Source organism: Balearica regulorum, chromosome 3, assembly GCF_011004875.1.
Source record: "Balearica regulorum gibbericeps isolate bBalReg1 chromosome 3, bBalReg1.pri, whole genome shotgun sequence".
Taxonomy (NCBI): domain Eukaryota; kingdom Metazoa; phylum Chordata; class Aves; order Gruiformes; family Gruidae; genus Balearica; species Balearica regulorum.
In genome coordinates, this window is record NC_046186.1 from 40,224,215 (window position 1) to 40,249,741 (window position 25,527).

Sequence of the window (25,527 nt, forward strand, 5' to 3'; positions counted from 1 at the left end):
TGTTCCGCTGGCGCAATGGTGGGTGTTCCCACGCCCTACGCAGCCTCCCAGCCAGGGGTTTGGTACCCAAGTGCAACGCTGTGACTGTCAGGCCGTAAGGTTATCGAAAGGGCAGCTCGCCGTAGCCACCGGCATCCTCTGCATTTACAGCTGGTTTTGTGCTTTTGGGGTTTTCTCCTTTTTAGGTGTTGCCGTTTGGGGAGCACACGACAGACACATACACACAGGAGATACACAGATTGCAGCATTTTTCGCTTGAATTCCTTAAGCTTTACTCAATAATTTGCATTCATCAATACAGTCATTAAAACCACCCGGTGGCTTTACCACCGTCTGCGTCGCTGCACAGATTGAAGTACCGCTCCGTGTTCAAACCCTCCAAGTCCCCTCGCCCTCCGAAGCACGGCGTTTTACGCGGCCCTCACGGGGCCGGCCGTGCGGCCAGGCGGCCGTTCCGCAGGGGGAGCTGAGCCCCAGCTCGGAGGGAAGGAGCGGGCCGTTCCGGCAGGCACAGCGCCGAGCTGCCGGGCCGTTCCTTGGCCCGCTCCTTCCCAGGCACCGGCACCGCGCCCGCCCGCTCCGCCTCCAGCTGCTCCGAGGGTACCCGCGGGGCCGCGCTGCCTCCGGACCGTGCCCGCACGGGCGCTGCGCACCCTTCTGACGAGCGTTCTGAACAGCCTCCCCTTTTTTTTTTTTTTTTTTTTTCTTCTTATTTACGGGTTAAAATCAGTAAACGCTGAGAACAACCAGCTCTGACTGACAGGACAGACAGGCGCCGCCCATGCCCGCCAGGCGGCAGCCGAACCTCCGCGCCCGGCCGCGACCCTCCGCTTCCCGTGGTGGGGGGGAAGGATATCTAGGCGAGACGGAGCTTCGACTCTATGGTGAAACGAGGGAGGCGGGGCGCTCTAGGCGGCCGCGCCGTTCTCTATGGTGTGATGGGAGGAGCGGTGGGGCACGGCGGACGGCTCCGGCCCGGCGGTCTTGGCGCCTTCTGCGGGCACGATGTCGCCTCAGAAAGGTGAGGGCGGCGGCGTGGCGCGGAGCGAGGCGGTGCGGGTTAGTTTGAGGGGTACCGTGGCTCTCGGAGCGAGGTACGGCCGGAGAAGGGGGCTGATCCCGCCCTACGCCCCCCCCCCCACCCCCCGCTGCCAAGATGAAGCGGGACCGGCGCGACGCCGCTCCCCCCCTGTTTCCCCCGCCCCAGAGGGAGTGGAACTGTCCTCCCCGCCGGGGGCTGCGGCGCCGGGCGCCACCACCGCGGGCGCGGGGGGAAGGGGCTGTGAGGGGCCGCGGTGCCGCGCCGGGTAGGGGCTCTCCCCCCACCTCGCCTTCCCGCTCTCCTCCCGCCGCCTGTGACCGGCCTGGGCCGGGGCCGGCCGCGGCTGCGGGGGCCGTGTGGTGGGACCGCCGCGGCTCCGGCGTGTGGGAGGCACCGTCCGGCGGGACAGCGGGCTGCCGCCCCTCGGAGCGGTGGGCGCCTTCGGGCCGCCGTGAGCGCCTCCGTCTTTAGGACCACCCTCAGCCGCAGCCGTCTCCGGAGCGGTGGCGTCTCTGTCGTCGGTTCCCGCTGTGGGAACGTCTGAAAGTGGCAGAACGCTTTCGGGGCTCAGCCCGAGGCCGTGAGGCCCAGGTCGTCGGTGCACAAGGCCACCCCTCCTGCTCCTCAGCGCCCGCCTAAAATCACCACCGGAGCCTGGGGTTCTGGCAGAGCGTGTGCAGCGATGCCAGAGCCTCGGTGGTCCCGAAGCCAGAGCCCTCGGGCAAGCCAGATGGGCTCGAACGGTCGAGGAAGGCGATGCCTATGCCTCTGCCAGCTTCCCCCATCGAGGGCCTTGCACAGGACTGCTCAGCTCCTGGCGGCAGCCTTGGTGGGGAGGAGAAGGGGGGGAAGCCCCAGGAGGAGAGGGGCCAGGCGCAGGAGGGTTTCCCGCGGGCGTGTGGGGCTGGCTCCGAGGCGCCCACCACCCCTGCTGCCTTTGGCAGGCTGCTCGGCTGTGCTTCAAGTGCCAGGCTTGGCCTTGGGCTGCTGATTAAAAGCGCCCTGGCGGAAGGGTTGGATGAGGTGCGGAGTTGTGTGGGAGGCCTGCATTTATGTCCTGAGGCTTTTGGCCTGTCTGGTCCCTTTTGCTGGAAATCGTTTCATTCCAGTGGGATTTACTGAAGCCAGCAAGAGAAACTCTGGGAGAGAAACAATAGCTTCTTTCAGCTCTTTTTTTTTTTTTTTTTTAAAGCTAGTATAAGTTCAGGCTTATCAGCACAAGAGATGTGCACCCCAACCATGTTTTCCTTCTGCCCCCTGTGCTGTGCTGGTACTGATGCAGACGTGTGAGCCAGACTGAAAACTAACTACAGACAGCTTTTAACATAACACTAGGACTATCTAGTATAGTTACCAGATTCATTATCATGTCCTGCTGCATTTGGTTTACCCAAGTTTGCAAACTGTTGCCAAATTGGGGCATTTATTTATTTTTTTAAGAGTGGTTAATATAGGCAATTTAGTTTTAGTTTGGTAGCGCATAGACTTAAAATCTTAATGTGTAAAAACACATTGATAATGATATTTTAGTGCTGACAGAAACAGCATTAGGAAATACATTTTTGTAAAACTGGACCCGGTTAATTTTATTTCCTGGTTGTTATGTCCTTGGATTTCCACCGCCTGCCCTCCCTGCAATCCAAACTTAATTTAAAAACGGATTGCAGCTTGTTAGCCTCTTTTGAGCATTGTTAGACCAAAACCTAATTGGCTCTACCTTTTAAAAGTGGTTACTGACGTGGGTAAGATTTTTATCTATAAGGAAGTAGCTGATTTAAATGATTGCAGCAGCAGGAGGTATTAACTGTACCTTGCAGAAATGTTACGCAATAGAAGACATCACTGGCTTGAAAGAAAAATGAACCAAAACATTGGTTGCACTGGATTCAACAATTCATTCCTAGATCAAATGAACAAAGTTATTACAAATCTGCCTGGAGCTTATCTGTTAGCTCATTCCCTAATCAGTAGAGGAACATAAACTTGTACCAATTAAAGTATGTTTCCTTAGCATATTCAGAACATGACAGATAACGGCCCGAAAGATGTTGCTGAGTGACCAACATCTGCCTGTCAGATGCCATACATAGCAAAGAATAATTTACCTGTTTGAAAAAGGGTTTTGTGGACACCTCACACTTGCTGATGTCTCTTTGTTGTAGGTCATGCCTTCATGCAGGGAAGTCTTGTTTGGGGTCTTGCACTGTGCTCTTTACTGGTACAGATGCAGTCTTAGCCATTCTCTGACACAGGAATGAACTGGCACGGCCTGGCTGCATCCACACGATGAAACTCCGGCCTTAGAGGAGGGAGCCTGTATGAAAAACTGCCTTTCACCAGTAGATCTGGAACAGGCTGACTCCCAGTAACATGGTGAAGTAGTTGGTCCAGGGCAAAACTGTTACAAGAATTGCTACTGTTGTAGGAGGATAGGACTGGGGAAGATAGAGGGGATAACACAGATGATATGTAGTCCTTGTATGGTTTAATTTTCTTGAGTAGCCATAACCTTAGTGTTTGCCACAGTGAGTAATTTTTCATGAAAGCCCTTTGTGTAAAGTCTCATCACTGCTCTGAGCAAAACTCTCTTCTCTACTAACTTAGGTGGAAAATAAGGCTGAAGGAAATGCAGCCTTATTTATTAAGATTTGCTAGATTGATTCCCTCCTTTGCTGATACTGAACTTTTCTCTCTTTTACTAGTCTGCTAACGCTCTTTCTGTCAGACTTCAGTATACTACGTGGAGAGGATCAGCTGATGTTTGAGAGCGAGCACTTACTGTCAGCTGAAGAGCAGGAAAGCACAGAAAGACTTTTTGATTACTGTTAGATAAGTATTAGTCTATAATAAGTTTTTCTAGAATGAAGGATGATTAAGAGGGCAAGAGGACATCTTATTTTTAAACACCTGGAGTTCCTATGCAAGCTTTTTTGAGAAGATGCTTTAAAATTTAACGTAAACTTTTTAAAGGAAGTGTTTCATGACATTGTAATTATTGTATGCTGCCACAGTAGTATTTGATACAGTTCTCCAGCTGCAGAACAGCCAGTTTCAGTTCTTTAATTAAAGTGGAGGGTATGCTGAGTCGTCATCTTTGGTTTTCTTTCAGAAAATGTCACCTTACTGTTCAAGTTGTACTGCCTCACAGTGATGACCCTGGTTGCTGCAACATACACGGTTGCATTGCGGTACACAAGGACAGTGGAGACAGAACTGTACTTTTCAACGACGGCTGTGTGCATCACTGAAGTTATCAAGTTGTTCTTGAGTGTGGGCATCTTGGCTAAGTAAGTATGGGAATGCTAATCAGTATTTTGAAAACAAATCCCAGCTTCCAACCTCAAATGCTCAAATACTGAAGTACAGATACATTTGAGAACATGGCTGGATAGTCATGCTGTGGAAGAGTCATTTTAGAATGGGTTAGAGCTTGTGAGTCCTTCTCAACTGAAACTGCTTTGTAAACACCACAATGTTCAGGTGTGTCCTTTCTGTATATTTTCTATTTTTGTATGCTTTGGAATAGGTTCAAAATGTTGGCATGGCTTATCTGCGACACTTTGGGTCTTTAAAATATTGGTGCAGATGAAAGCTGGACTGTGAGCCATTGTCTGCTGAGTTATATAAAATTGTAACATTCCTATTCATAAATTTCCTAATATTACAGGCAGACATTTTGCTATCTCTATTAACCTGGGGAATCAATGCTGGAAGAATGTGGTCAGAAAATATTAGAGTTTATGTAATCCCAGATTGCCACTAAGAACTAGAACTTTAGTCCACACGTGAGCGTCTGAAGTAGTGAGGCCATCAGACTGCTGTCTTTCCTCTCAGCTTCCCTGTGCTACATCTTTCCTTGGAAGAATCTTTATATTCTGGGCTTTTCCAAAGCCCACTTCTTGCTGTTGTGGTAGAATCTGTTTTTTTAGGGTCTCTGCCTATCTCTTTGTGGCTTTTGGTACATCAGAATGCTGGCTGTTTTGTGCTAGAGGATCACGAAGTCACATGGTGTACTTCAGACTTTTATCAGATCTCTTCTACTTAACATCAAAATGGCATTTTACATGCTTTAGATATGAGGCAATATTTGAATTTAGTAAGGCAGCTGCCACAGCTGCCTTTTGTTTAACCTTTCATTAAATATATTGTGTTAGAAAAGGCAAGGTGACCAGTGGCAAATTTCTATTTTTCTTTCTGTTCACCCTGGGCTTCTCACTCTGCCAGCAAAAAATCTTGGCAGAAGCGTCTCTGCCGACGAGTAGTTGCGTTGTGGTTCTTGCAGTGTTGTGGCCAGCGTGGATCCTGATCCAGGCTGTTTTCTGGAAACTGCGGCAGCCCATGTTTCTCAGTAGTGAGGGACCTGTTCGTGGCATGTGGTAGCCTCACCTGTGTGTGTAATTTCTCAAATCTGTTCTTGTGCACCTGGGACCCAGGCTGTTGATAGTATACCAGAGAGGCCTAGTTCAGCAGAGTAAGCAGTCTGCCTTTTCATAAGCGTCAGTAATAATGTGTTCGTTAAATGTACGAATGGTCTTTTTGCTTGAAATAATTAAAAAGGCAATTGTTTTTAACTCGGAAGTCTATTATGTTTTTAGAACGGTTCTGCACAGCCAAAAATCCATGTAGCCCATTGTCCTTCCTTTGATAGTAGTCAGCAGAGACTGCTTAGAACAGAAGTGTAGGCAATGGGGGCAGCATGGGCTGAACTTTCCTTAGCTGGTGGCAGAAGCTTATGGGTTTCCCAGCCTGGATGCTGTGTGCACACTGTGGCTGTAGTGCTTAACAACCCCGTCCTCTGTGAGACTGGCCAGTTGTTTTTGAACTGTTAGTCCCTACTCTGTGAGATGACTTCTGCAATATAATTACACAGTATATGAAAAAGTACTTTTTAATAAACATTTTATCTACCAGTTTCACTGGATTCTGTCTTCTTGTGTTGACAAACATCATGAATAATCTCCCCCCCTTCATTTTTATTTTCATATCTCTACAGATCTGTATTGTGTTTTCATCACTCATTTATTTTCCAAGCTGGGAGTCCTAGCTGAATTTTTCCGTGATCATCCTACTACACATCTCCACAGCATTTCCAGTATTGTTGCGTCCCTTTTGAAACAGGATCCAAAGCTGTATGCAGCATTCAGGATGTGAATGTGCCATGGGATTAGGCAGAAGGGTGAAGATCCTTTCTGTCTTGGTCTCGGTTCCTTTTCTAAGGATTTGTGACATTCTGCTTGTTTCTCTGAACACAGCTGAGCCTTGAGCTGGCGCTGTCGGAGAGCGACTCGCATCTTTTCCCCAAATGCTGGTTTAGAGATGGTTGCTGTATTTTGGGGTTGTCATTTCCTATGATTCTTTCTCATTTATTGACAACTGAGTTTTATTTGCCAGCTAACATGGAGTGAATCTGATTCACTGAGCTGTTTGAAGGTTATAATATCTATTCTGATCTGGTCAGCTAGTGGGGTTTTTTTTCTCCATAGCTGAGAGAGATGAGCACCAGCAGACACTATTTATCAGGCCGTGCTTGCCTCTTCTTGGTAGGATGTCTCACTTGCTGGTGTGTTCAGATGCCTGCCTTTGCTCTCCAGGTAACTGAGCTGTTTCTCAGATGGCAAAAGATCTAGTGAATTCTGCTCAGTGTAGTGAGAGACCCTTTGGCAACTATTGAAAGTTTTCTTTTGGGTATCACATCTAATTGAGTATAATCAGCAAAATTTGCCCATTTCCTGGTAATCTCCCATCTTAGATCACTTGTGAATATGTTGAACAGCATAAATTGGTTAGGACTTTAAAACTGGAGGAAGCTGTAAAGGAGACACTGAAGGAAACTATGCTGGAATTTGTCTCACCCAAGGGACCTTTATAGTTTAATAACCAGTTAGAAGATAGAAAACAATCTGGTTTTTCTGTACAGCAGGATACATTTGGGTGGGTACCTTTGTCTTTTGGAAACAGCTGGCATTGATTACTGCAATATTCAAGGTACTGGAGTATGACTCTGGCATTGTTCCGGCTGCAGAATTTGTTTTCTTCCACGTTCTCACAGTATGCCTTCGCTGTGTTTACTTTTAAGGTTTCTCCAGGAAGGCACATTGAATGGATGAATGCCAAAAGATTGTCTTTCAAAAGAGAAGTTTATGTTAGTTTAAGTTGTGTCAATTATTTACTCAACCGTATTCTTAACTTCTCGTATTTACTTATAGTCCAGCTCACCATCTGGTAATTACATCATTTTTAGATGATACATAATTACTTACCAATTGATGAAGAAAAGTAGAGCTGATTTGCAAATTATAGTTTTAAATTCAGCTTTTCGAACAAATGCATGTTTCTGTTGCAGAACTGATTATTAGTCTCTCACCTATTCAGACCTGTGAAGAAAACAAAATACGTTAAGTTGAATCTAGAACAACATCAAGAATGCAGAATTCAAGCTAGATGATTTTTGCAGTGTACATCTTTGAGCAACTTATTTTGCGTTATCAGCTGTACACAGATGCTTGTTTTAAATTATTTTTTTGTGTAGATTTAAATCTGTCTCTACATGATCTTTGTACTGAATTTAACTTACAGTTAGAGATTCTTGATAAGTGTGTGCTTCAGAAAGCACACCCACTGCTAAGATGAACTATTAGATAGTTCATCTTCTTGTTCTCAAAAACTAAATTGAAAATGGTGGTTACTGGACATCTGCTGTTCTTCATTGCTGAAACTCCATGCTAGAACTCAAAGTAGACAGAAACTACTGTTACTGTTGTGATTTGACTTTAAACGTGTAATCAGCTCAAGTGTGGTCTGGAACAGAAGCAGGTGGCATTTAAATATTACTTGCTCGTTCGACAGCCCACTTTATTATCAACAAGTAGAAGAAGCCATTAATTACTCTGTGGTATTTTCAGACTTCTTGTTCTCACAGAGTGAACTATATCTATGCTAATTATATTTTATTTGCAGTTAGGCATTTGAGGTAGAAGCACTTTGGTCCAGCTATACTTCGGTATTACCAGGAACTCTAGGTTTTCTTGTACGTCTTATCTCCCAATGCCAGGCAATATAACAAATACATTGAGGAATACTTAAACTGACAATTTTGCCTATAATGTCAATGACTCATAAAATTTATGCCATTCTGTATCTAGTGCAGTTAATCATGGTGAGCTGTAGCATGAACTCCTCCCCTTCCTTGTATTGCAAACCTCGCTTTAAGTGCTACTTGTCTCTAGATTTTCATGTCAATGGTTGTTCCCTGTGGCCAGACATGTCTGGCAAAAACACCTACGTGACATGGTTGGTGTCAGCAAGTCTGTCCCTAGCAAAGTTTTCACTTAAGTCAGGAAAGAGCTTTGCATGTGACCTCACTTGTACAGCAAGAGTGTGGGAAACCATACTCGCCTCTGTTTGATAACTGTACTGCCCTGACTGGGTTTTTGTGGGTGCTCTCTGTTAGAGGAAAATGACGAAAAGAATCCCTTCCAGCTGCTGGTATAAAGACTGCTCTCACTACAAAAAATGAGAAAAAGAGGTATATCTTGGTACCAAGCAGGAAGGAGTACAAGAGAGGAGAGAAACTTGGATAGAAGGATTGTGAGATGGTAAAGTCCATTAATCTTTGGAGAGGAAAAGTGTAAGAACCTGGAGTACAGAGTCAGGGCTTGATCAGGAATGGAGAATATTCAGGAACAAGGTGGTTAATCAAGGACTCTGGGGTATGAAGAGATTGCTGATTTTGCATAATAAGAGTTAGGGGCAGGTATATGTCGTACATTTGTAAAAAGAAATAAATTGGTACCTAGGTGAAATGTGGGTGTGATGGGTTGACCCTGGCTGAAGGCCAGGTGCCCACCAGAGCCGCTCTATCACTCCCCTGTTTCATTAGACAGGGGAGAAAAGGTACAATGAAAAAAAAAACAAACTTACGGGTCGAGATAAGGACACGGAGAGATCATTCTCTAATTATCATCACGAGCAAAACAGACGGAACTTAGAGAGGGAATTCTTCTTATTTATTACTAAGCAAAACAGAGTAGAGGAATGAGAAATAAAACCAACTCTTAAAAACACCTCCCCCCACCCCTCCCATCTTCCCGGGCTCAACTTCACTCCCGGCTTCAACCTCCGCCCCCCCCAGCGGCACAGGGGGACGGGGAGTGGGGGTTACGGTCAGTTCGTCACGCGGTGTTTCTGCCGCTTCTTCATCCTCAGGGGGAGGACTCATTGTTCCCCTGCTCCAGCGTGGGGTCCCTCTCACGGGAGACAGTCCTTCACGGCCTTCTCCAACGTGAGTCTCTCCCACGGGGTGCAGACCTTCAGGAACAGACTGCTCCAGCGTGGGGTCCCCCACGGGGTCACAAGTCCTGTCAGCAAACCTGCTCTGGCGTGGGCTCCTCTCTCCATGGGGCCACAGGTCCTGCCAGGAGCTTGCTCCAGCACGGGCTTCCCACGGGGTCACAGCCTCCTTCAGGTGTCTCCACCTGCTCCGGCGTGGGGTCCTCCATGGGCTGCAGGTGGAATCGCTACACCCCCTCATCCTCCCTCCATGGGCTGCAGGGGGACAGCCTGCTTCACCATGGTCTTCACCACGGGCTGCAGGGGAATCTTGCTCCGGTGCCTGGAGCACCTCCTCCCCCTCCTTCTGCACTGACCTTGGTGTCTGCAGGTGTTCTTACATCTTCTCACTCCTCTCTCTGGCTGCAAAAGCGCTCTCTAACTGTTTTTCTCTTTCTTAAATATGTTATCACAGAGGCGCTGATTGGCTTGGCCTTGGCCAGCGGCAGGCCCGTCTTGGAGCCGGCTGGCATTGGCTCTGTCAGACACAGGGGAAGCTTCTAGCAGCTTCTCACAGAAGCCACCCCTGTAGCTGTAGCCCCCCCCGCTACCAAAACCTTGCCACGCAAAACCAACACAGTGGGGAATTGGGCTCCTGAGGCACTGAGGAGGATGTGAGCCATTTGTTTGTATTCATAAAGGAAGCAAAAGGAGTGTTAAATTTAGGAGCAATGCAGAATGCAAGTTGCGAGGCCTGTGGGAGGGGACAGGAGCAATTTTGGATGTTGGTATTTGTCACTGGCCAAGCGATAGAAGAATGGAAAGAGGGAACATGGGACTTGGGGAGAGCTGGGAAGGGAACTGGAAGACTTGAGTAGCAGTGACAAGTAAGCAAGAAATGTCAGATTGATGTACAAATGATATGGGAGAACTAGCAATGCAGAGGTCAGCTTTAATAAGCTGAGGAGCAAGCCACAAAAGGGGACAGCAGCAAGAAGGAACACGTTCTTCCCCATTGCCTGCTCTTGCATGTGCTATAATTACATAAAGGAGACGTGAAGATGCAAGGCAACAGGGAGCTACCACACACCCTGCCAGACCTCGTCACGTGTGGTGGTGCTGGTCCAGCGACTCCCACAGCATGAGCAAGAAGAGGAGCTCGGTGCTGGTTGAGGAATGAGAGGTGTTTCCAACTCAGTAGTGTGCAAGGATACAGTCTTTTTTGGATGTACTGTAAGGCCCAGTTTAAAGGGGATCTGGAAAATCATGGGCATTTGACATAGCATACAAATACTAATAGCAAAAGAAAAAAAAGGGGTGGGTGGCAGATAAGGACAACAGCCTTCAGTCCCACTCCCTGTATACTTAGCAACTTATTCCACCGTTTACAGTGTTTGTGGTTGTTGTTTAGTTTATTACACATTAATGCATCTAACCTCCTGATTCCAGAATGTCCACTTCACCTTCTGGGGTTTCAACTTGTTGATAATCTCACTGTTTTTTCCCAGTTAATTTTTTCTTCAATGAGCAGAAGGTACAACTGATTGTTGAGAATAAATTTTCAGCCTTCCCAAAGGATTCATTGATTTTCAAATGAAATCTGTTTTCAAATACCAGTTCAAGAGAGCCCTCGGTTATATTAATATTTTATTTTGCAGAGAAACTGGAAGTCTGGCAAGGTTAATAGCATCTTTAAAAGAAAATGTATTCGGAAGTCCTACAGAATTGCTGAAATTAAGTGTTCCATCTTTAGTGTATGCTCTCCAAAACAATATGGCGTTTGTGGCTCTTAGCAACTTGGATGCGGCAGTCTACCAGGTAATACGTGTTTTGGTTGGTAATTGATCTTTAAATACGTTTCTCTTTACTGTTTCATGAGGTATGCATGCTAGGTATCTGTCTGCCTAGCATATGGTACTCTTTTCAGCCTTAGTGTTATAACAGAGCACCACTTGGCTTTTATTCAGAGTGTACACTCTGTTGTAGTGCTCTGGTTTTCTGAGCTAGCCCACTCGCTGTTAGAGTCACTTCAAATTCACATCGTTGTAATTGGCAATGGTACCCAAGGATCCGTAGGAAATCAGTGAATATAAAATTTTATTTGTCACTCTGTAGTTGCATTTTCTATTTTATTTTCTTGTTTTGGAGTTTCTAAAACCACATCCTTTGTGCTACATTCCCATCTTCTTTAGGTGACATACCAACTGAAGATCCCTTGTACAGCTTTATGTACAGTCCTAATGCTAAACCGCACCCTTAGTAAGTTGCAGTGGTTCTCTGTTTTCATGCTGTGTGGTGGTGTTACCCTTGTTCAGTGGAAGCCTGCTCAGGCTACGAAAGTACAGGTAAGAGTTTACATTTTGCCCCCTCACGATGAGGAATACGCTGCTTTATATTTTGTATTTCACTTCACAGCAGCTGGGATTAAGGTAAGGTCTCACATTCCACACAGCAGTATCCATTTCCTGTTTCCAGCCGCTTCATCTACAACATAACCACTAGTCTGATCATTCACTTTCACATTTATTGTATACCAGTTCAGGCAGGCTTGCGGTATTGCTCCAGTCTCACTTGTTGGAAAGGCACCCGATTGCTACAATTAGTATAAATTACCACAATCATCATAATCAGTCTAATGCACCGTCATAGGAGTATCTGAGTAATACAGTGTTTCCAGCAGTTGGCCCTGGTATCGTTGTAATTGTTGGAGCAGAGAACTTGGAATCGAAGTGCTTGGCAGAATTAGGAGTAAAAACTCCAATGCCTTGTGGGTGTGGGTATGTCATTTAAACACACCCTTTGGAGGCACTGACCTAATCACATTCTAGGAGGAAACAAGTGTCTTCTGTTTCTTAGGTCTTAGTTGCTGGTCAGAGGCGTTAGTGGGAAAGGCAGGTCACGCAGCGGGGAAGACTGGCCACAGCCAAATAGACGGTGCCTCCGAGCACTGCAAGGATTGGTAAGGGCACACACGGGAAGTGAAACACCACACAGCTACACTGAGCTAACCTGAAGGGCAGCTCTAGCTAAGCAAGTACATGTTATACTGTAATGAAATGCTACTAATTTTGCCGTACTTAATTCCAGAGCTACTTTGTTATTGTAAATTACTGAAGTGTTGCATCTTTTTTTAAAATAACGGTTGATGTTGCAGGTGGAGCAGAATCCATGGCTAGGGTTTGGAGCGATTGCTGTTGCTGTATTATGTTCAGGATTTGCAGGTATAGTAGTATTTCCATACGCAGGTCACATCAAAAGGACTGGAGAACTCATGATGTTTAAAACAGAACATCCTACATTAGTTAACCGTCTTCATTGATTATAAGATAAAAAAAGAACTTTATCCCCTGTACCCATAATTACCTTCTACTTACAGTAATTATGACAGATTCATGCCATAATTACTTCAGTTGTCAAGCAAATCACTAGGAGCACATACTATTGGTTTTATGTGATGCAACTTAAAAGGCTGGTTTGCAAGTGGAAGCGTCTTTCAAATGCTTAGAATAATACTGTGGGGAACAACCATAATGACTCACTCAGTACAATTAATTAATGTACATCAATTTTATAAAGTTGGCTTTACAGTGAATGGCTCCCTTATGGTGTTCACATGAAATACTTGCATTTTTTATAAGGGGAACTGAGCTTCTTGCTCGATTCTTGTGCCAGCTCAGCCCCAAAACACACATTGCCATAGTCCTGTAGGTGGAAAAACTAACTGAGATGCAGAGGGAGCCTAAGTAAGGCAGAGAGGAAGATGAGTAGCAGGAAGCCTAGATAAACGGCATGAAGGATTTTTGGTTGGGGAGTGTGTGTGTTTGTTTGTTTTTTGTTGTTTTGTTTCGTTTCTTTTTACAAACAGCATTTTCCCTCAGAGTAGTTTTTCTCGTCTTCTGGCTTCTGCAAAAGGAGACCAGAACTGGAAGACAAGGGAGCTGGTGCTAAGAAATAAGGAAATGCAAATTACTACTTAATTTGAAATTTGGGTCACAGGGGCATATTTTCCTGTCTGTAAACTGGATTCTTCCCCCTCCCTCTGTAAGAAAACAAGGTACTACCACCCATCTCTAGTACCATGCAATCCTGCAAGAATAATCTTGTGCTGTGCATGCACGCTTGTTACTTTTGGAAAACATTCTGGCTGGCAGGGGGGAAAAGGAGGAGGATTTTGTTCTTATTTGGTGTTTTTTCAGTGAAATAGGCACTTTGAAGCAGAAATACTAGAATCATAGAATATCCTGAGTTGGAAGAGACCCATAAGGATCATCGAGTCCAACTCCTGGCCCCACACAGGACCAGCCGAATCAGAGCATATGACTGAGAGCGTTGTCCCGACGCTTCTTGAACTCAGTCAAGCTCGGTGCTGTGATTGCTTCCCTGGGGAGCCTGTTCCAGTGCCCGACCACCCTCTCAGTGAAGAACCTTTTCCTAATATCCAACCTAAACCTCCCCTGTCGCAGCTTCATTCCGTTCCCACGGGTTCTATCACTGGTCACCAGAGGGAGGAGATCAGCGCCTGCCCCTTCGCTCCCCCTAGTGAGGAAGCTGTAGGCCGTGATGAGGTCTCCCCTCAGTCTCCTCTTCTCTAGGCTGAACGAACCAAGGGACTTCAGCCTCTCCTCACATGTCTTCCCCTCTAGACCCTTCACCATCTTTGTTGCCCTCCTTTGGACACTCTCCAATAGTTTTGTGTCCTTTTTGTCCTGTGGCACCCAAAACTGCACACAGTACTTGAGGTGAGGCCGCACCAGCGCGGTGTAGAGTGAGACAGTCGCTTCCCTAGACCGGCTAGCAATGCTGTGCTTGATGCACCCCAGGATACGGCTGGCCTTCCTGGCAGCGTGGGCACACTGCTGACTCATGTTCAACTTGCTGTCGACCAAGACCCCCAAGTCCCTTTCAGTATGGCTGGTCTCCAGCGTCTCATCACCCAATCTGTACGTATAGCCAGGGTTGCCCCTTCCCAGGTGCAGAATCCGGCACTTGCCCTTGTTAAACGTCATGCGGTTGGTGATTGCCCAGTTCTCCAATCTATCCAGAAAATACTAAATAAGACTGTGTAGACCTCAATCAACTTTTCCTGGAAGGTTATAAATTTACTCATTTCAGTAGATGCTCCCAAGCCATGAGACTTCAGAGCCTCCTAAAGCTCTCTAGCTTTTTCTGATAATGTGGGGACATAGTCGTGCTTCTAAAGGTCTGCAAATTCAGACCATTGAAAGGTCTGATGCAGGCAGCTCTAGAGGATTTAGACACATACAGCTTTCTCCAGCAAAAGGATTGCAGCTTGGGTGTTTCCTCACTGACAGCTGTAGCTTTGAGGCAGCTGGGAGGACAGAGTATTTAATCCGTGGATCTCCTTGTGCCCTTGAGGCTTTACATGTTGAAAACGTAAGTCCTATTCAAACTCCTTTCTGCTTCTTCCTTCCCCTACCCACATAAGGAAGTTATTTTGGCATTAAACCTTCAGTTTCTGGACTGACCATAAGTGTTTTATATTATTTCAACAAAGTCTAAAAAATTATATGTTTTTGTCCCTTGGAGTCGGAAAAAGTTTTTTCTTCAAACTGCTGATCTTGTAATTTCCAAGTACCAAGGGGCCCAGCAATGCTTGTAAAAGCATTGGACAAATATGTAATGGCAGATCTTTTGTACATGAAACAGTACTGAAGAATAATTTCTCCTAAATAGCACCCATTCTTTCCTTTATCCTGCCTCGTGGAGTGATTTTTATACATTTTTGGGAATCTGAAAGCATAATTTCATTGGCTTACTTGTTTTATAACAAGTTATAGTTTATAAAGTTAGCAAGTACGCTTCATGCTCAAGCCAGATTTCTGGTACATTCATTACATCTGGTTGTGCTCTGTGGGTCTTCTCAATGGGCAGAAAACTCAAGATTGATTACTGTGGGTTCTTTTAAGCACTGCAGTCATCAACAAGGCTAGTTTTTTGTTGATATTGTTGTTTAGGCTTTAAAAATATATATTCATATGAGATAAAAACAAACAAGGAAACATGGTATTATTATTTAAACCCCTGAAATATAAATCTGTTCTCTAATTTATTTACCATACATATTCTACATTCTGTATTAAATTATAAATTGTATTTTTCATGAATAAAAGAGTAGCAAGACCTTCCTTGAAGCTAACTCTGTGATTTCAGGAGGAGGAGCGTGCGCCTAGGGCTTTTAACCCACAAGTCTTCTTTGTGCCATCTTTGTCGGTTCCATATACTTTTTCTCACGTTGTATGAAAGATCTTGGGTGACGTTAATCAGCAATAAAGCATTTAGTCAGTAGGACTCAGACCAGAAAGTCATAGCAGTGCCTGAGAACAGCTGAGTCTTGCAAACTTGTCTTTGTTTTGAAATATAGAGGAAATTCCAAAGATTAGCAGAGTCCTGGTTTGGGAGCAATGGCTAAAAGGGCAGCAAGTGATGGCCTTGTCAAATGTCGGCCTTTTAATCTGGTGTACACCTCCCAAGGAGAATAATGAAAAAGTATTTGGGGAATTTCAGTAATGCAGAGCATAAAAGTAACGCTCATCAGTGTGGCACTGTGAACAAGAGCTTTAGATTAAGATGAATTCCATTTCCTCAAAACCAATCTGTAGTTTCAATTAGTAGAAGCCATTGCTTTTGATTTGCTCTTGTAATCCCCTGAAGCTGTGGTTTCAGAGTCACCACTCTGCCAAGTACTCTGCAAGCACAAGGCTTCTGAGGAATTTTCAGTCTCAGCACTGAGGTAATACGGTCCCACCCATTTTTCATTTTTATACTGTTAAGTATGCCAATGGAGGGGAAAAAAAAAAAATTCTACATCACACTAAAATACATAAATACTGTCCTGGGGATAAAACACCAGGTGCCAAGGTGAAATGTTTTTTTTCTGGTGTAGAATTGTACAGAAGAAACTGCTGGACAGAAGCCTGGCAAATCAAACGCAAATGAGGAGTAGTTTCAGTTGTCGATGAGGTTCATTGTTAAAACAACTGTAAAGAGAAATAGAATCTGTTTTTGATGTTATGTACTCATGAAAATGATCCTGTCTGGGAGGACACGTGTCAGCGGGATGTGTTTTTGGGCCTTCTGCACTGGGAACTTTTGTGAAATGTAACAGTCTGTAGGAAAAGATGATTCCGGTAGTCTTGTCTGGCTTTAAAAGACTGAACCATGGATCATTAAGAATGACACTTCATCTCACTGAAACCTTTTTTTATTTATTTTTTTTTTAGGGGTTTATTTTGAGAAGGTCTTAAAGAGTTCAGATACCTCCTTGTGGGTGAGGAATATTCAGATGTACTTATCTGGGATTGTGGTGACTTTATTTGGTGTGTACGTGTCAGATGGAGCCCAAGTTCTTGAGAAAGGGTTTTTCTATGGCTATACCTACTACGTCTGGTTTGTCATCTGTAAGTATCTCGTGGTTTTCAGGTCTTGTTACATTGGTTTGCTTTTTTTAGCTATGATATAACTGATTGCACGAAGCTGCAAATTCAGGCTGACCCATGATTCTTTACTGTGTTTTGAGGGGTTTTTTTTAAAAGTAGTGTTCTCTTGGAAATTATTCGCTTGTTCAATTTAAAATCGTGCTGAAACAGCAGTCTAAATGACTAAATGAGTTGTACCTCATCTACTAGATGCTCTGAAGATAGCCCATTTTGCTGAATGTTGCATTACATCATCAATTAGACAAGGAAGTGCACCAGTGGAGTTAAATACATCGTTTCAAGAGTAACCTATTGCACCTTTACTAACAGAAACATGTTATCTGCTTTCCAGTTCTCGCCAGTGTAGGTGGCCTCTACACTTCGGTTGTTGTTAAGTACACAGATAACATTATGAAAGGCTTTTCTGCGGCAGCAGCCATTCTTCTTTCTACTGTGGCATCAGTCATCCTCTTTGGCCTCCAGATAAGTAAGTGCCTTTTTGCCATTTGATGTGACCGTACAGACATTTCCTCCCCGGCTAGCAGGCTGTAGGCAGGTCATATGTTTGCACCTTTGAATTTTGCTGGTTTTAACTCCAGGACTCCTTTGCACTAATGTGTAATCTGTGCTGTGTTACCTAAGGTGCCTGACGATCCTCACAGGCGTTCACCATTTCTTCTTTCAGAGGCATCCTACAACCTCAAACATAAAGGTTCTTTTCGATTTAAACAGCTTACAAGTTTATACAGCTTTATTAATGAATCGCTTTCTGATGCAATTTAGTATGTGATATAGTTGTTTACCTGAGACTGCTGTTTGATAAGTTATCGTTTCTTGTTGGTTTTAGTACAGCCAGTGCCAAATCAATTCCTCAGTTCTGTTCTTTCTGCAAGGGCTTTGCCACATCCCTGTTAAGTAACACTCGCTACGGTGTTACCTTTTACCTTCCCCCTTTGCTTGTGGCCAGCACCATGTGAGAGTGAGTCGAATGAAACTCAAGGGAAGTTTGCATAAGCAGAAAATCGTCAGTGTTTGGCTGAAAAAGAGCACCTTACAGCAAGTGATGAGAAACAGAACTAGGTTAAAAACTCACTTGGGCAGAACATTTTCTTGATGCTTGACACAAACCAAGCCTGGACTGGTGGTCTTTCTGTGAAAACCTCATTAATATAGTTTCTTAACCCTGTCTAGAAGTGGAAAGGGAAACAAAGTGTGTTATCACAGACCACTTTATCCCATCCACTGTGTCTTTATTGTTAAGTTTATTGTACAGTAAGTCTGTCAGATGGCATCTGTAACTACAGGAGGTGTCTCGTGCTTGCTTTTCTGACCATCACCGCATTCTTGCTGATACGAGACTAATTGAAATGGTGTGAGGACTGTAAACGCTCAGGAGTCCTCAGTGACAGAGGATAAGTCGAGATTCTGTGAATTATTAACAGCTTGTTGTCCTGTTTAGTTTTGAGTAACTTTAATACCATCATTCAGTTATCATCACAACTTAGTCTTCTGAAGGTTTCTTCGTACGCAGAGGTGTTTAAAGAAACTATTGTTGTCTCCTTTCAGCTGTTACCTTCTCCCTGGGTGCCGTCCTGGTGTGTATTTCTATTTACCTCTATGGATTACCTCGACAAGACACCACAAAAATCCAGCCATTGGACACAAAGAGCTCAAAAGAGAGACTTGCTACTGTGTGATGTTGTCCATAGAAATGGACAGACAGACGAGGAAAAACCAGACTTTTTTTTAAAAAAAAAAAACCAAACCTGCATTTTTTTAAAATTAGCCTTAAGCTAGTCATGAAATGGTTTAAGTGGGATAGACTAAAAAGAAGTTGGTTCTGGTTTACATGTGATGTTTCCAGTGGCTGATGCTGAGGCTATGTTACGGCCGAGGAGCTGGACGGGTATTTTATTGAAGGTATTCTTCATTCGCATCGGACAATGAAGAGTCCCATTTACAAGGAAAGCAGAATGAAGGAACTGAACACTCAATTGTATATAATGTATATAACGGAGGGGAATTGGTTCTTTGTGTGTTTGATAAACTGTCTTGCTCTTTGAGGGCAGAAATGCTCAAAAGCTTCATAAAAATGTATTAAAAAGAGCAATTGCTGCCAGCATTTTCTCTTAAATTACTCAGCAATTGCAGTTTGATTACTGACAGGAAAAGGCTCTGTTCTAGGTGATACATGTGAGATGAGCAGAGTACTTCTCCAGTGGTTTTTATGATGAATTAATAGAATTTTTTTCCTTCCCTGCAATCAAGTCTTATGTGTCCTGACACAACTCCACCAGGAGTAACCAAGCTTCAAGCATCACTTACCTAGAAGTGATTAGAAGCAGCACTTGCTCTTTAAAGTCAGAACAAAAGACTGGTGTTTCCCTTAAGCTGATTTTCTTTCACTTTTCAAATGGTTTTTTTATACCTGCTGTAGCTGGTAGAGGGATCGTCTGTTCTCTTCTCTGTGTTTTGTCAAACCCCAGTTGTACGGGGAAAGGTTCATATGTTTTCTCATCTCTCTCGCTTAAGTATGAATGAGTCAACTCAACGTGTCAGACTAGAAGATTTTTATCTGTACGTTTTATCTCTAAAACTTTTTGTGTACAAAGAGTGATGCTCGAAAAGAGTTCCTGTAACACGTGTTAGGCTTTGATTTAAATTGAGTGCCAACTGTATTTCAACCTCCTCCCTCATTTTCTTAGGCCTCACTTAACCCTTCCAGAAACTGAACTCTGCATTGAGGGAAAACTGACTTTGGTGCTTTGGGCAACTCCTTTACTTTCAAAGTGGAGTCAAAAATGTGATCAAGTTTATGTCCTGGTTAGATTCCTTCAGACATGAGTTAACCAGCTGTGTCTTACTTGGAAGTGGGGGCATGTTAATCACAGCCGTAACAAACACACTTGAGTTCTGTTCCAGTGGGAGAGCATGCTGCGCTCTGCCTTTGGCCATTTGTTCTGTGCATTTAAACAGTGTGGCAGCATTGTGCTGCTCTGGTGGTGATGGGTATTGTCAGGCATTTCAGTGGCTACAGCAGCCACCTAGACTACGACCTGCTCAGGAGTGCCAAGCAGCCACCTGCCACATCTGACCATGCGTTCCTGTTCCACCAGCTGGGCAGCAAACCCTCTTCTCCCGTCATCACGTCAGCGTGACGGAAAAATGGGTGAGGAACAGGATGTGACAGCTGACAGTTGGTCTTGGCTACTCTCACTGAGGGGGCAGCATGGTACAACACAGAGGGAAGAATTCTCTGGCACAGTCTAACTCTGTTACAGTATACAGAGCGCCTATAGCTGTTGTACCGTCAGGCCTAAAGTACACAATGGTAACCGCAAAGGGGAGAACTTTGCTTACGGTGTAGCATAGTTGTTAATATCACTTTCTCTACCAAAAGTATGTTATATTTACAAAGGTAAATACAAAGCAGTTCTCTTTTATGGGAAATAGCAGGTAGACTAGTATCTTAAAGTGTGCTACTCCTACCACATGCCTGGTAGAAAGCAACTGTGAACCCTGGCCTGCCCCAAAGGCCAATACAAACCTCCTGGAAAAGACAGCAAGTTTCCAGACTCTGGTAGCAATGACATACAGGACAGTATTTATATTCTCTTGAAAAAAATCCTTTTACTAAGAGATGTGACTACATTGCACACAGCCTCATTACATTTGAGTTACAGGTGTAATGCCAAGAAGTTTCATTCCGTTGGCTAGAACCGAGCGTGCAGCTTGAAAGAGACAGAGCCTCGCCTGGAAAAGGAGAACAGCCATCAGCTTACGGTATTGCTACAGAACAGGGCGTAGTTCTCAGGACAGCAGTTAGGATCAGCCTGTCAGAGATGAGAACACCGTGTGCAGCCTCTGTCCCCAGGCAGTGCACTGGGATTCGGACACACGCATAATCTGAGTAACACACCAGTGCTGGCAGAATTAACACCAGCTGTTGATAGCTCATTGCAGTGTCAACAGAGGGACACTTTTGCCAAGGAAGAGAAGCTGGAAAGGGATGTCCAGCCCAGTCTAGTACCCTCAGGGCAGACTGACCACAGGAGCTGCCTGTAAAAGCTTGCAATGACTAAAAACTGAAAATCTTTCTCGTACCACAGGCTGTTAGAGCCTGAGGATACTGTTGGAATTCCTCCTCTCACTGTGCCTGGTTTAGAGACTGTCAAGCAACTATGGGCTGCTTTGAAATTTTCACTCTTCCTTGTCCATGTCTTTGCTGTTACACAGCTGGCTGTTTGGGAAGGGCTTTATCAACTTTACTCCAAAAAAATTAGTTCTTGGAAGCTGTCACAGTACAAGATATTTAGAAATTTGGTTTTTTATAGGATAAGGAACTGAAATTTTCCTTGTAGATTGGACTTAGTTGTTCTTCTTAAGAATGCATGGAACCATCTTCAAAGGCAGGAGTACCTACAGCATCTAAGCTCAACAACTACAGTATGCAGCTCCATCTGAATTTTTTTTTCCCCCACAACACAGCTCAACACTTAAATGTGATTTCCTACCACAATCATATAGGTAACTGCTTTTGAAATGGTAAAAAGAGGGGAAAAAAAGCAGTGTAATTAGTGCATCATTTACTGAGCAGTTAAAGGGTCAAATATTTTTACTGATCTCCCAGGCAATAATTTGCATCTATTTGGAACTGCATATTAACAGTTGTCAGCCTCAGTGCTTTAGCTAGAAAGGCAGTATAGACAACCTGGAATATGTAGGTGGCAAGAGGGAGGAGAGAGATTCGGTTATCTCCTAATTCTCCGTCTTCCCACATAACCACTAAAGGAAACCATCAGAAAAATAACCAGCAACTTCAATGCTCAAATGTTTAAAGAATTCAGAAGGAACGACAATGAGAAGGAAAGGTGTTTGATTTGATTTGGAGCAGTTGTCCCTATGGAGCAGCCCTTTCCGAAGGCACAGCTGTGAAGAGCAGCCCCTGCCCTCCCACAGGACAGCCTCCCCTCGGCTCGTGAGCCCGCAGGTACATGTTCACCCAGGTGGTTACAGGGCTGGGCTGGCAAAGCCCTAACACATCATTCCTCTGGGATGCCCCACATGGACTCCAGCCACGTAACAATGCTGTGCCGTACCTGGGCTAGGTCAGGGGTGCTGCCTTTCACAGGAAGAGTTTTGTGTGCCACGGCTGCAAGATGGCTGAAATGGAAAACAGTGAGAATGGTGAGAACGAGCAAGTCTCTTGACAAAAGCAGTGCTGTGGGCTGCACAAAGCAGCAGAACTGGAAGGGCCACAACTGCAGCATGCCAGAGACATTTCCAACAGCCTCTTTCACCGGGCTGAGGGAGGGCATGGTTTTCTGTAGCCTGCATGTTGTCAGGGCATGCCATCAACAACTTAATGCCTGTAAAAAACCAAAAACCCCAAAACATTCTCTCCACTCCTCCCCAAAACCCCACAACTGGTCTGGAAAGATCCGTGAGAGCCTGCCCTGTCATTCCCAAGGTGCACAATTCCTTATACCATTTCCTTAACTTGTTTGAGCCTTCCCCATACACAGGCTCTACAGCTTCCTCCAGCAAGTCTACTCCAGTGTTTCACTGTCCAGTTAAGTCAGACAGATCCCTAAGGGGACCCTTCCTATGGAGGTCTCATATGCAGTGCGTGGCTTACAGTAATCATGTGCTTTGTCCACCTCAACCACTGATCTCAGCCTAGGTGTTAAAAGGTGTTTGGACAAAAAATCTCCTAGCTGAAATTTTGACACTTCAGAGCATGTTATCAGTTCAAATCTGCTCTTTAAGATGCGATTAGTCTAGCGTGAGTCTGGGTTCAGACACTGGATTACAGCTAAATGATTCTTTTTTCTTGAAAGCAATTAGTTTCTGAGGAGGATCTGGGCTCCTTTGTTCCTGGTTCCAACCTTGATCTCTGCTATTTATTATGTTATTATTTGCTACTCTACTTTATACCTTTCCTGCTCCAGATAAACCATCCCACAAATTTACATCTTCCCACTATTTTTACTCTTAAAAGCAGTGCAGATAGGAGGGCTGCTGAGCCAGCTCAGGAAGACCTGTCCTTACCGGAGATGGACGCCAGTATCAGCAATCACCTTACCTGAGTGTGAGGAGGTAGCTGACAATGTGCTTGGGTTGCAGATCCTGAGAAGATCTATAGAGGACCTCATCATACCTGTGAAGAAAGAAGAGGGTGGTAGGAAAGTGTACTCTGATATAAGGCTGTTCAGACTTGCTCAAGTCAGAACAAACACGTAACCACAACTGCAGAATTAACAAAAACAATCTTCTGAACCAGACCTAAGCCATGTAATTAGCACACAATTGATTATTTCTTCCTCGTTCGCTTATTATTGAAGGAGATGATTGCTTCTGCTCCTCAGCATGCAAACACTGGAGCTGGCAGAGTTCAGAGAGGCAGGCTATAGCAAAGAGAACACAAGAACTATATTTGCTCCTGGAACATTATGTCTGGTTTTACATTTGAACACTAATTGTAAGTTCCCGGGAGCAAAAAAACATGTTAAATAACCAAGACAGTCAAAATAGTCCCTTAGAGAATGTTGCCTTTAGTAAATGCAGCTTAGAATTTTAAGTAGCTAGAGGGAATCTTGTAACATTAGAAAAGACAAAACCAAAGTGTGTTTACATAATCCTGGAATAAAATCAACTTATGTAATACAGTATCAAACTGGATAATACAGGCGGAGTCATGGAAATCCATGTTTAGTCTTCATGTGTTCCACTGTCCGCTTGTGCAGACACACACTTGTGTGTCATTTTCACAGCCTGCAAGAAGCTACTGACACCTCTGAGGTTGAATAGATTTCAAATTTCAAGTGGACTTCCTGGTCTTTGCTCAGCTCCCAGGCCCATCCCTGCCAGTGTGCCCAAGCTGAACTAACCTGGGATCTTCCTCCTTTAAAGGCAAGCTGCAGGAGAACAGTGAGCTCTGATAATGAGCCCTCAGTGGTCACGTAAGAGCTATAGCACCAGGGAGGGAGTGCTCCCCATTCGCATGGCAGGTAGGCTACAAAAACATCTCTTACGCGTGTGTTCAGCAGCTCCTCGCAGCCAGCACGGCCCAGGTGGCCGCGGTTCCAACAGGGAAGGTCGCCGCCTTTATACTGCTTTGCAACAGGTGTGGGAGGAACAAAATCAGGGGAACTTCTGCATCAGCTCAGGGACAGCTTAGACACCAGCAGCCGCTGGCTCCTCAGAGACAGCGATGTAGGTATAAGCAAAGTTACTGTTAATTTAACAAGCATCATCAAATGGCGGTTTAGTAAAGCTTCATGAAGCAACAAAGCTGGTATCAAATGAAGGGGCCCCTTTTTCATACCAACTTTGTTGCTTCACAAAGCTGCCATTTCAGTGTTAGAATCATAGAAGCATAGAATATCCTGAGTTGGAAGAGACCCATAAGGATCATCGAGTCCAACTCCTGGCCCCACACAGGACCAGCCGAATCAGAGCATATGACCGAGAGCGTTGTCCCGACGCTTCTTGAACTCAGTCAAGCTCGGTGCTGTGACCGCTTCCCTGGGGAGCCTGTTCCAGTGCCCGACCACCCTCTCAGTGAAGAACCTTTTCCTAATATCCAACCTAAACCTCCCCTGTCGCAGCTTCATTCCGTTCCCACGGGTTCTATCACTGGTCACCAGAGGGAGGAGATCAGTGCCTGCCCCTTCGCTCCCCCTAGTGAGGAAGCTGTAGGCCGTGATGAGGTCTCCCCTCAGTCTCCTCTTCTCTAGGCTGAACAAACCAAGGGACTTCAGCCTCTCCTCATATGTCTTCCCCTCTAGACCCTTCACCATCTTTGTTGCCCTCCTTTGGACACTCTCCAATAGTTTTGTGTCCTTTTTGTCCTGTGGCACCCAAAACTGCACACAGTACTTGAGGTGAGGCCGCACCAGCGCGGTGTAGAGTGAGACAGTTGCTTCCCTAGACCGGCTAGCAATGCCGTGCTTGATGCACCCCAGGATACGGCTGGCCTTCCTGGCAGCGTGGGCACACTGCTGACTCATGTTCAACTTGCTGTCGACCAAGACCCCCAAGTCCCTTTCAGTGTTGGCCTACAACAACTTGCTGGATTATTTTATCAGTTTATTAAGTCCACTTCTGCAGGGATATACATGCTACCTTCAATCTACTAATCATTAGTCTGCAAAGTTAGTGGTATTCAGAACTGGTTAGCTCATTTGAAGGGCAAAGGTTTGGTAGCTTTCCAAACAGCAGAAGCAGAGCCATGGGAAGTGAGCTTCTGACAGCTCAGGAGTGTTTATCATGGAAACTTTTCAAGAAGAATCTACTCACGGCAACTCACACGAGGAGGACTGAACAATAATTGCGACTCCCAAAGTCATGGGATATTTAAAGGTGAGTTTGTTAACCACTGAGTGCCTGATCTAATGGATAACCTAAGTACTGCTTTCTGCTGGAAGTAAGGGCCCCAGGAGATGTTTCATACAAATTCCATAGTTGCTTGGTCAGACTCAAACGCCTTTGCAATAAGCAGACCTGAAGCTCTACAAAAATAAGAGCCCTGCAGTGGTGCAACAACCTCTGTTTGAAAATGGACATACGTCTGAGATGCAGTGATTCCCTGCAAATCACCAGAAATACATCAACCCTGTCAGTTCTTATACATAACACGGGCAGCTATACACTAATCTGATAAAAACCAAGAAACAACCCATGAGTATTTTGTGAAATACAATTACACTGGATAAATAAGATACTACCGGTCTTATGTAGAGTGCTGGCTGGTCTTGCTATTCCTCAAGAGAACATGCA

General features: G+C 44.9%; 2 protein-coding genes across 5 annotated transcripts in view; one reads left to right on the forward strand and one right to left on the reverse strand.

The window, feature by feature from the left end:
• The first annotated feature begins 880 nt into the window (after positions 1–880).
• Positions 881–19,385, forward strand: SLC35A1 (solute carrier family 35 member A1). The gene is made up of 8 exons (XM_075747651.1): positions 881–1,021; positions 4,152–4,329; positions 10,969–11,128; positions 11,503–11,655; positions 12,465–12,531; positions 16,552–16,728; positions 17,099–17,233; positions 18,313–19,385. The coding sequence occupies exons 1-8, from the start codon at positions 1,006–1,008 to the stop codon at positions 18,441–18,443; spliced, it is 1,017 nt and encodes a 338-aa protein (XP_075603766.1). The 5' UTR covers positions 881–1,005; the 3' UTR covers positions 18,444–19,385.
• The window catches only part of RARS2 (arginyl-tRNA synthetase 2, mitochondrial), a 56,595-nt gene continuing 36,295 nt past the window's right edge, over positions 5,228–25,527 (reverse strand). For 2 of the 4 annotated variants that reach the window (XM_075747646.1, XM_075747647.1), the window contains exons 18-20: positions 22,832–22,906; positions 21,846–21,909; positions 20,351–20,499 (exon numbers count right to left, since the gene is read on the reverse strand). In XM_075747646.1, the coding sequence (XP_075603761.1) occupies positions 20,413–20,499; positions 21,846–21,909; positions 22,832–22,906 (226 nt within the window). In that variant the 3' untranslated portion in view covers positions 20,351–20,412. Of the gene's footprint in view, positions 7,417–8,436; positions 8,546–20,350; positions 20,500–21,845; positions 21,910–22,831; positions 22,907–25,527 lie in introns of those variants that run through there. The other 2 variants (XM_075747648.1, XM_075747649.1) reach the window with 2 other exon arrangements.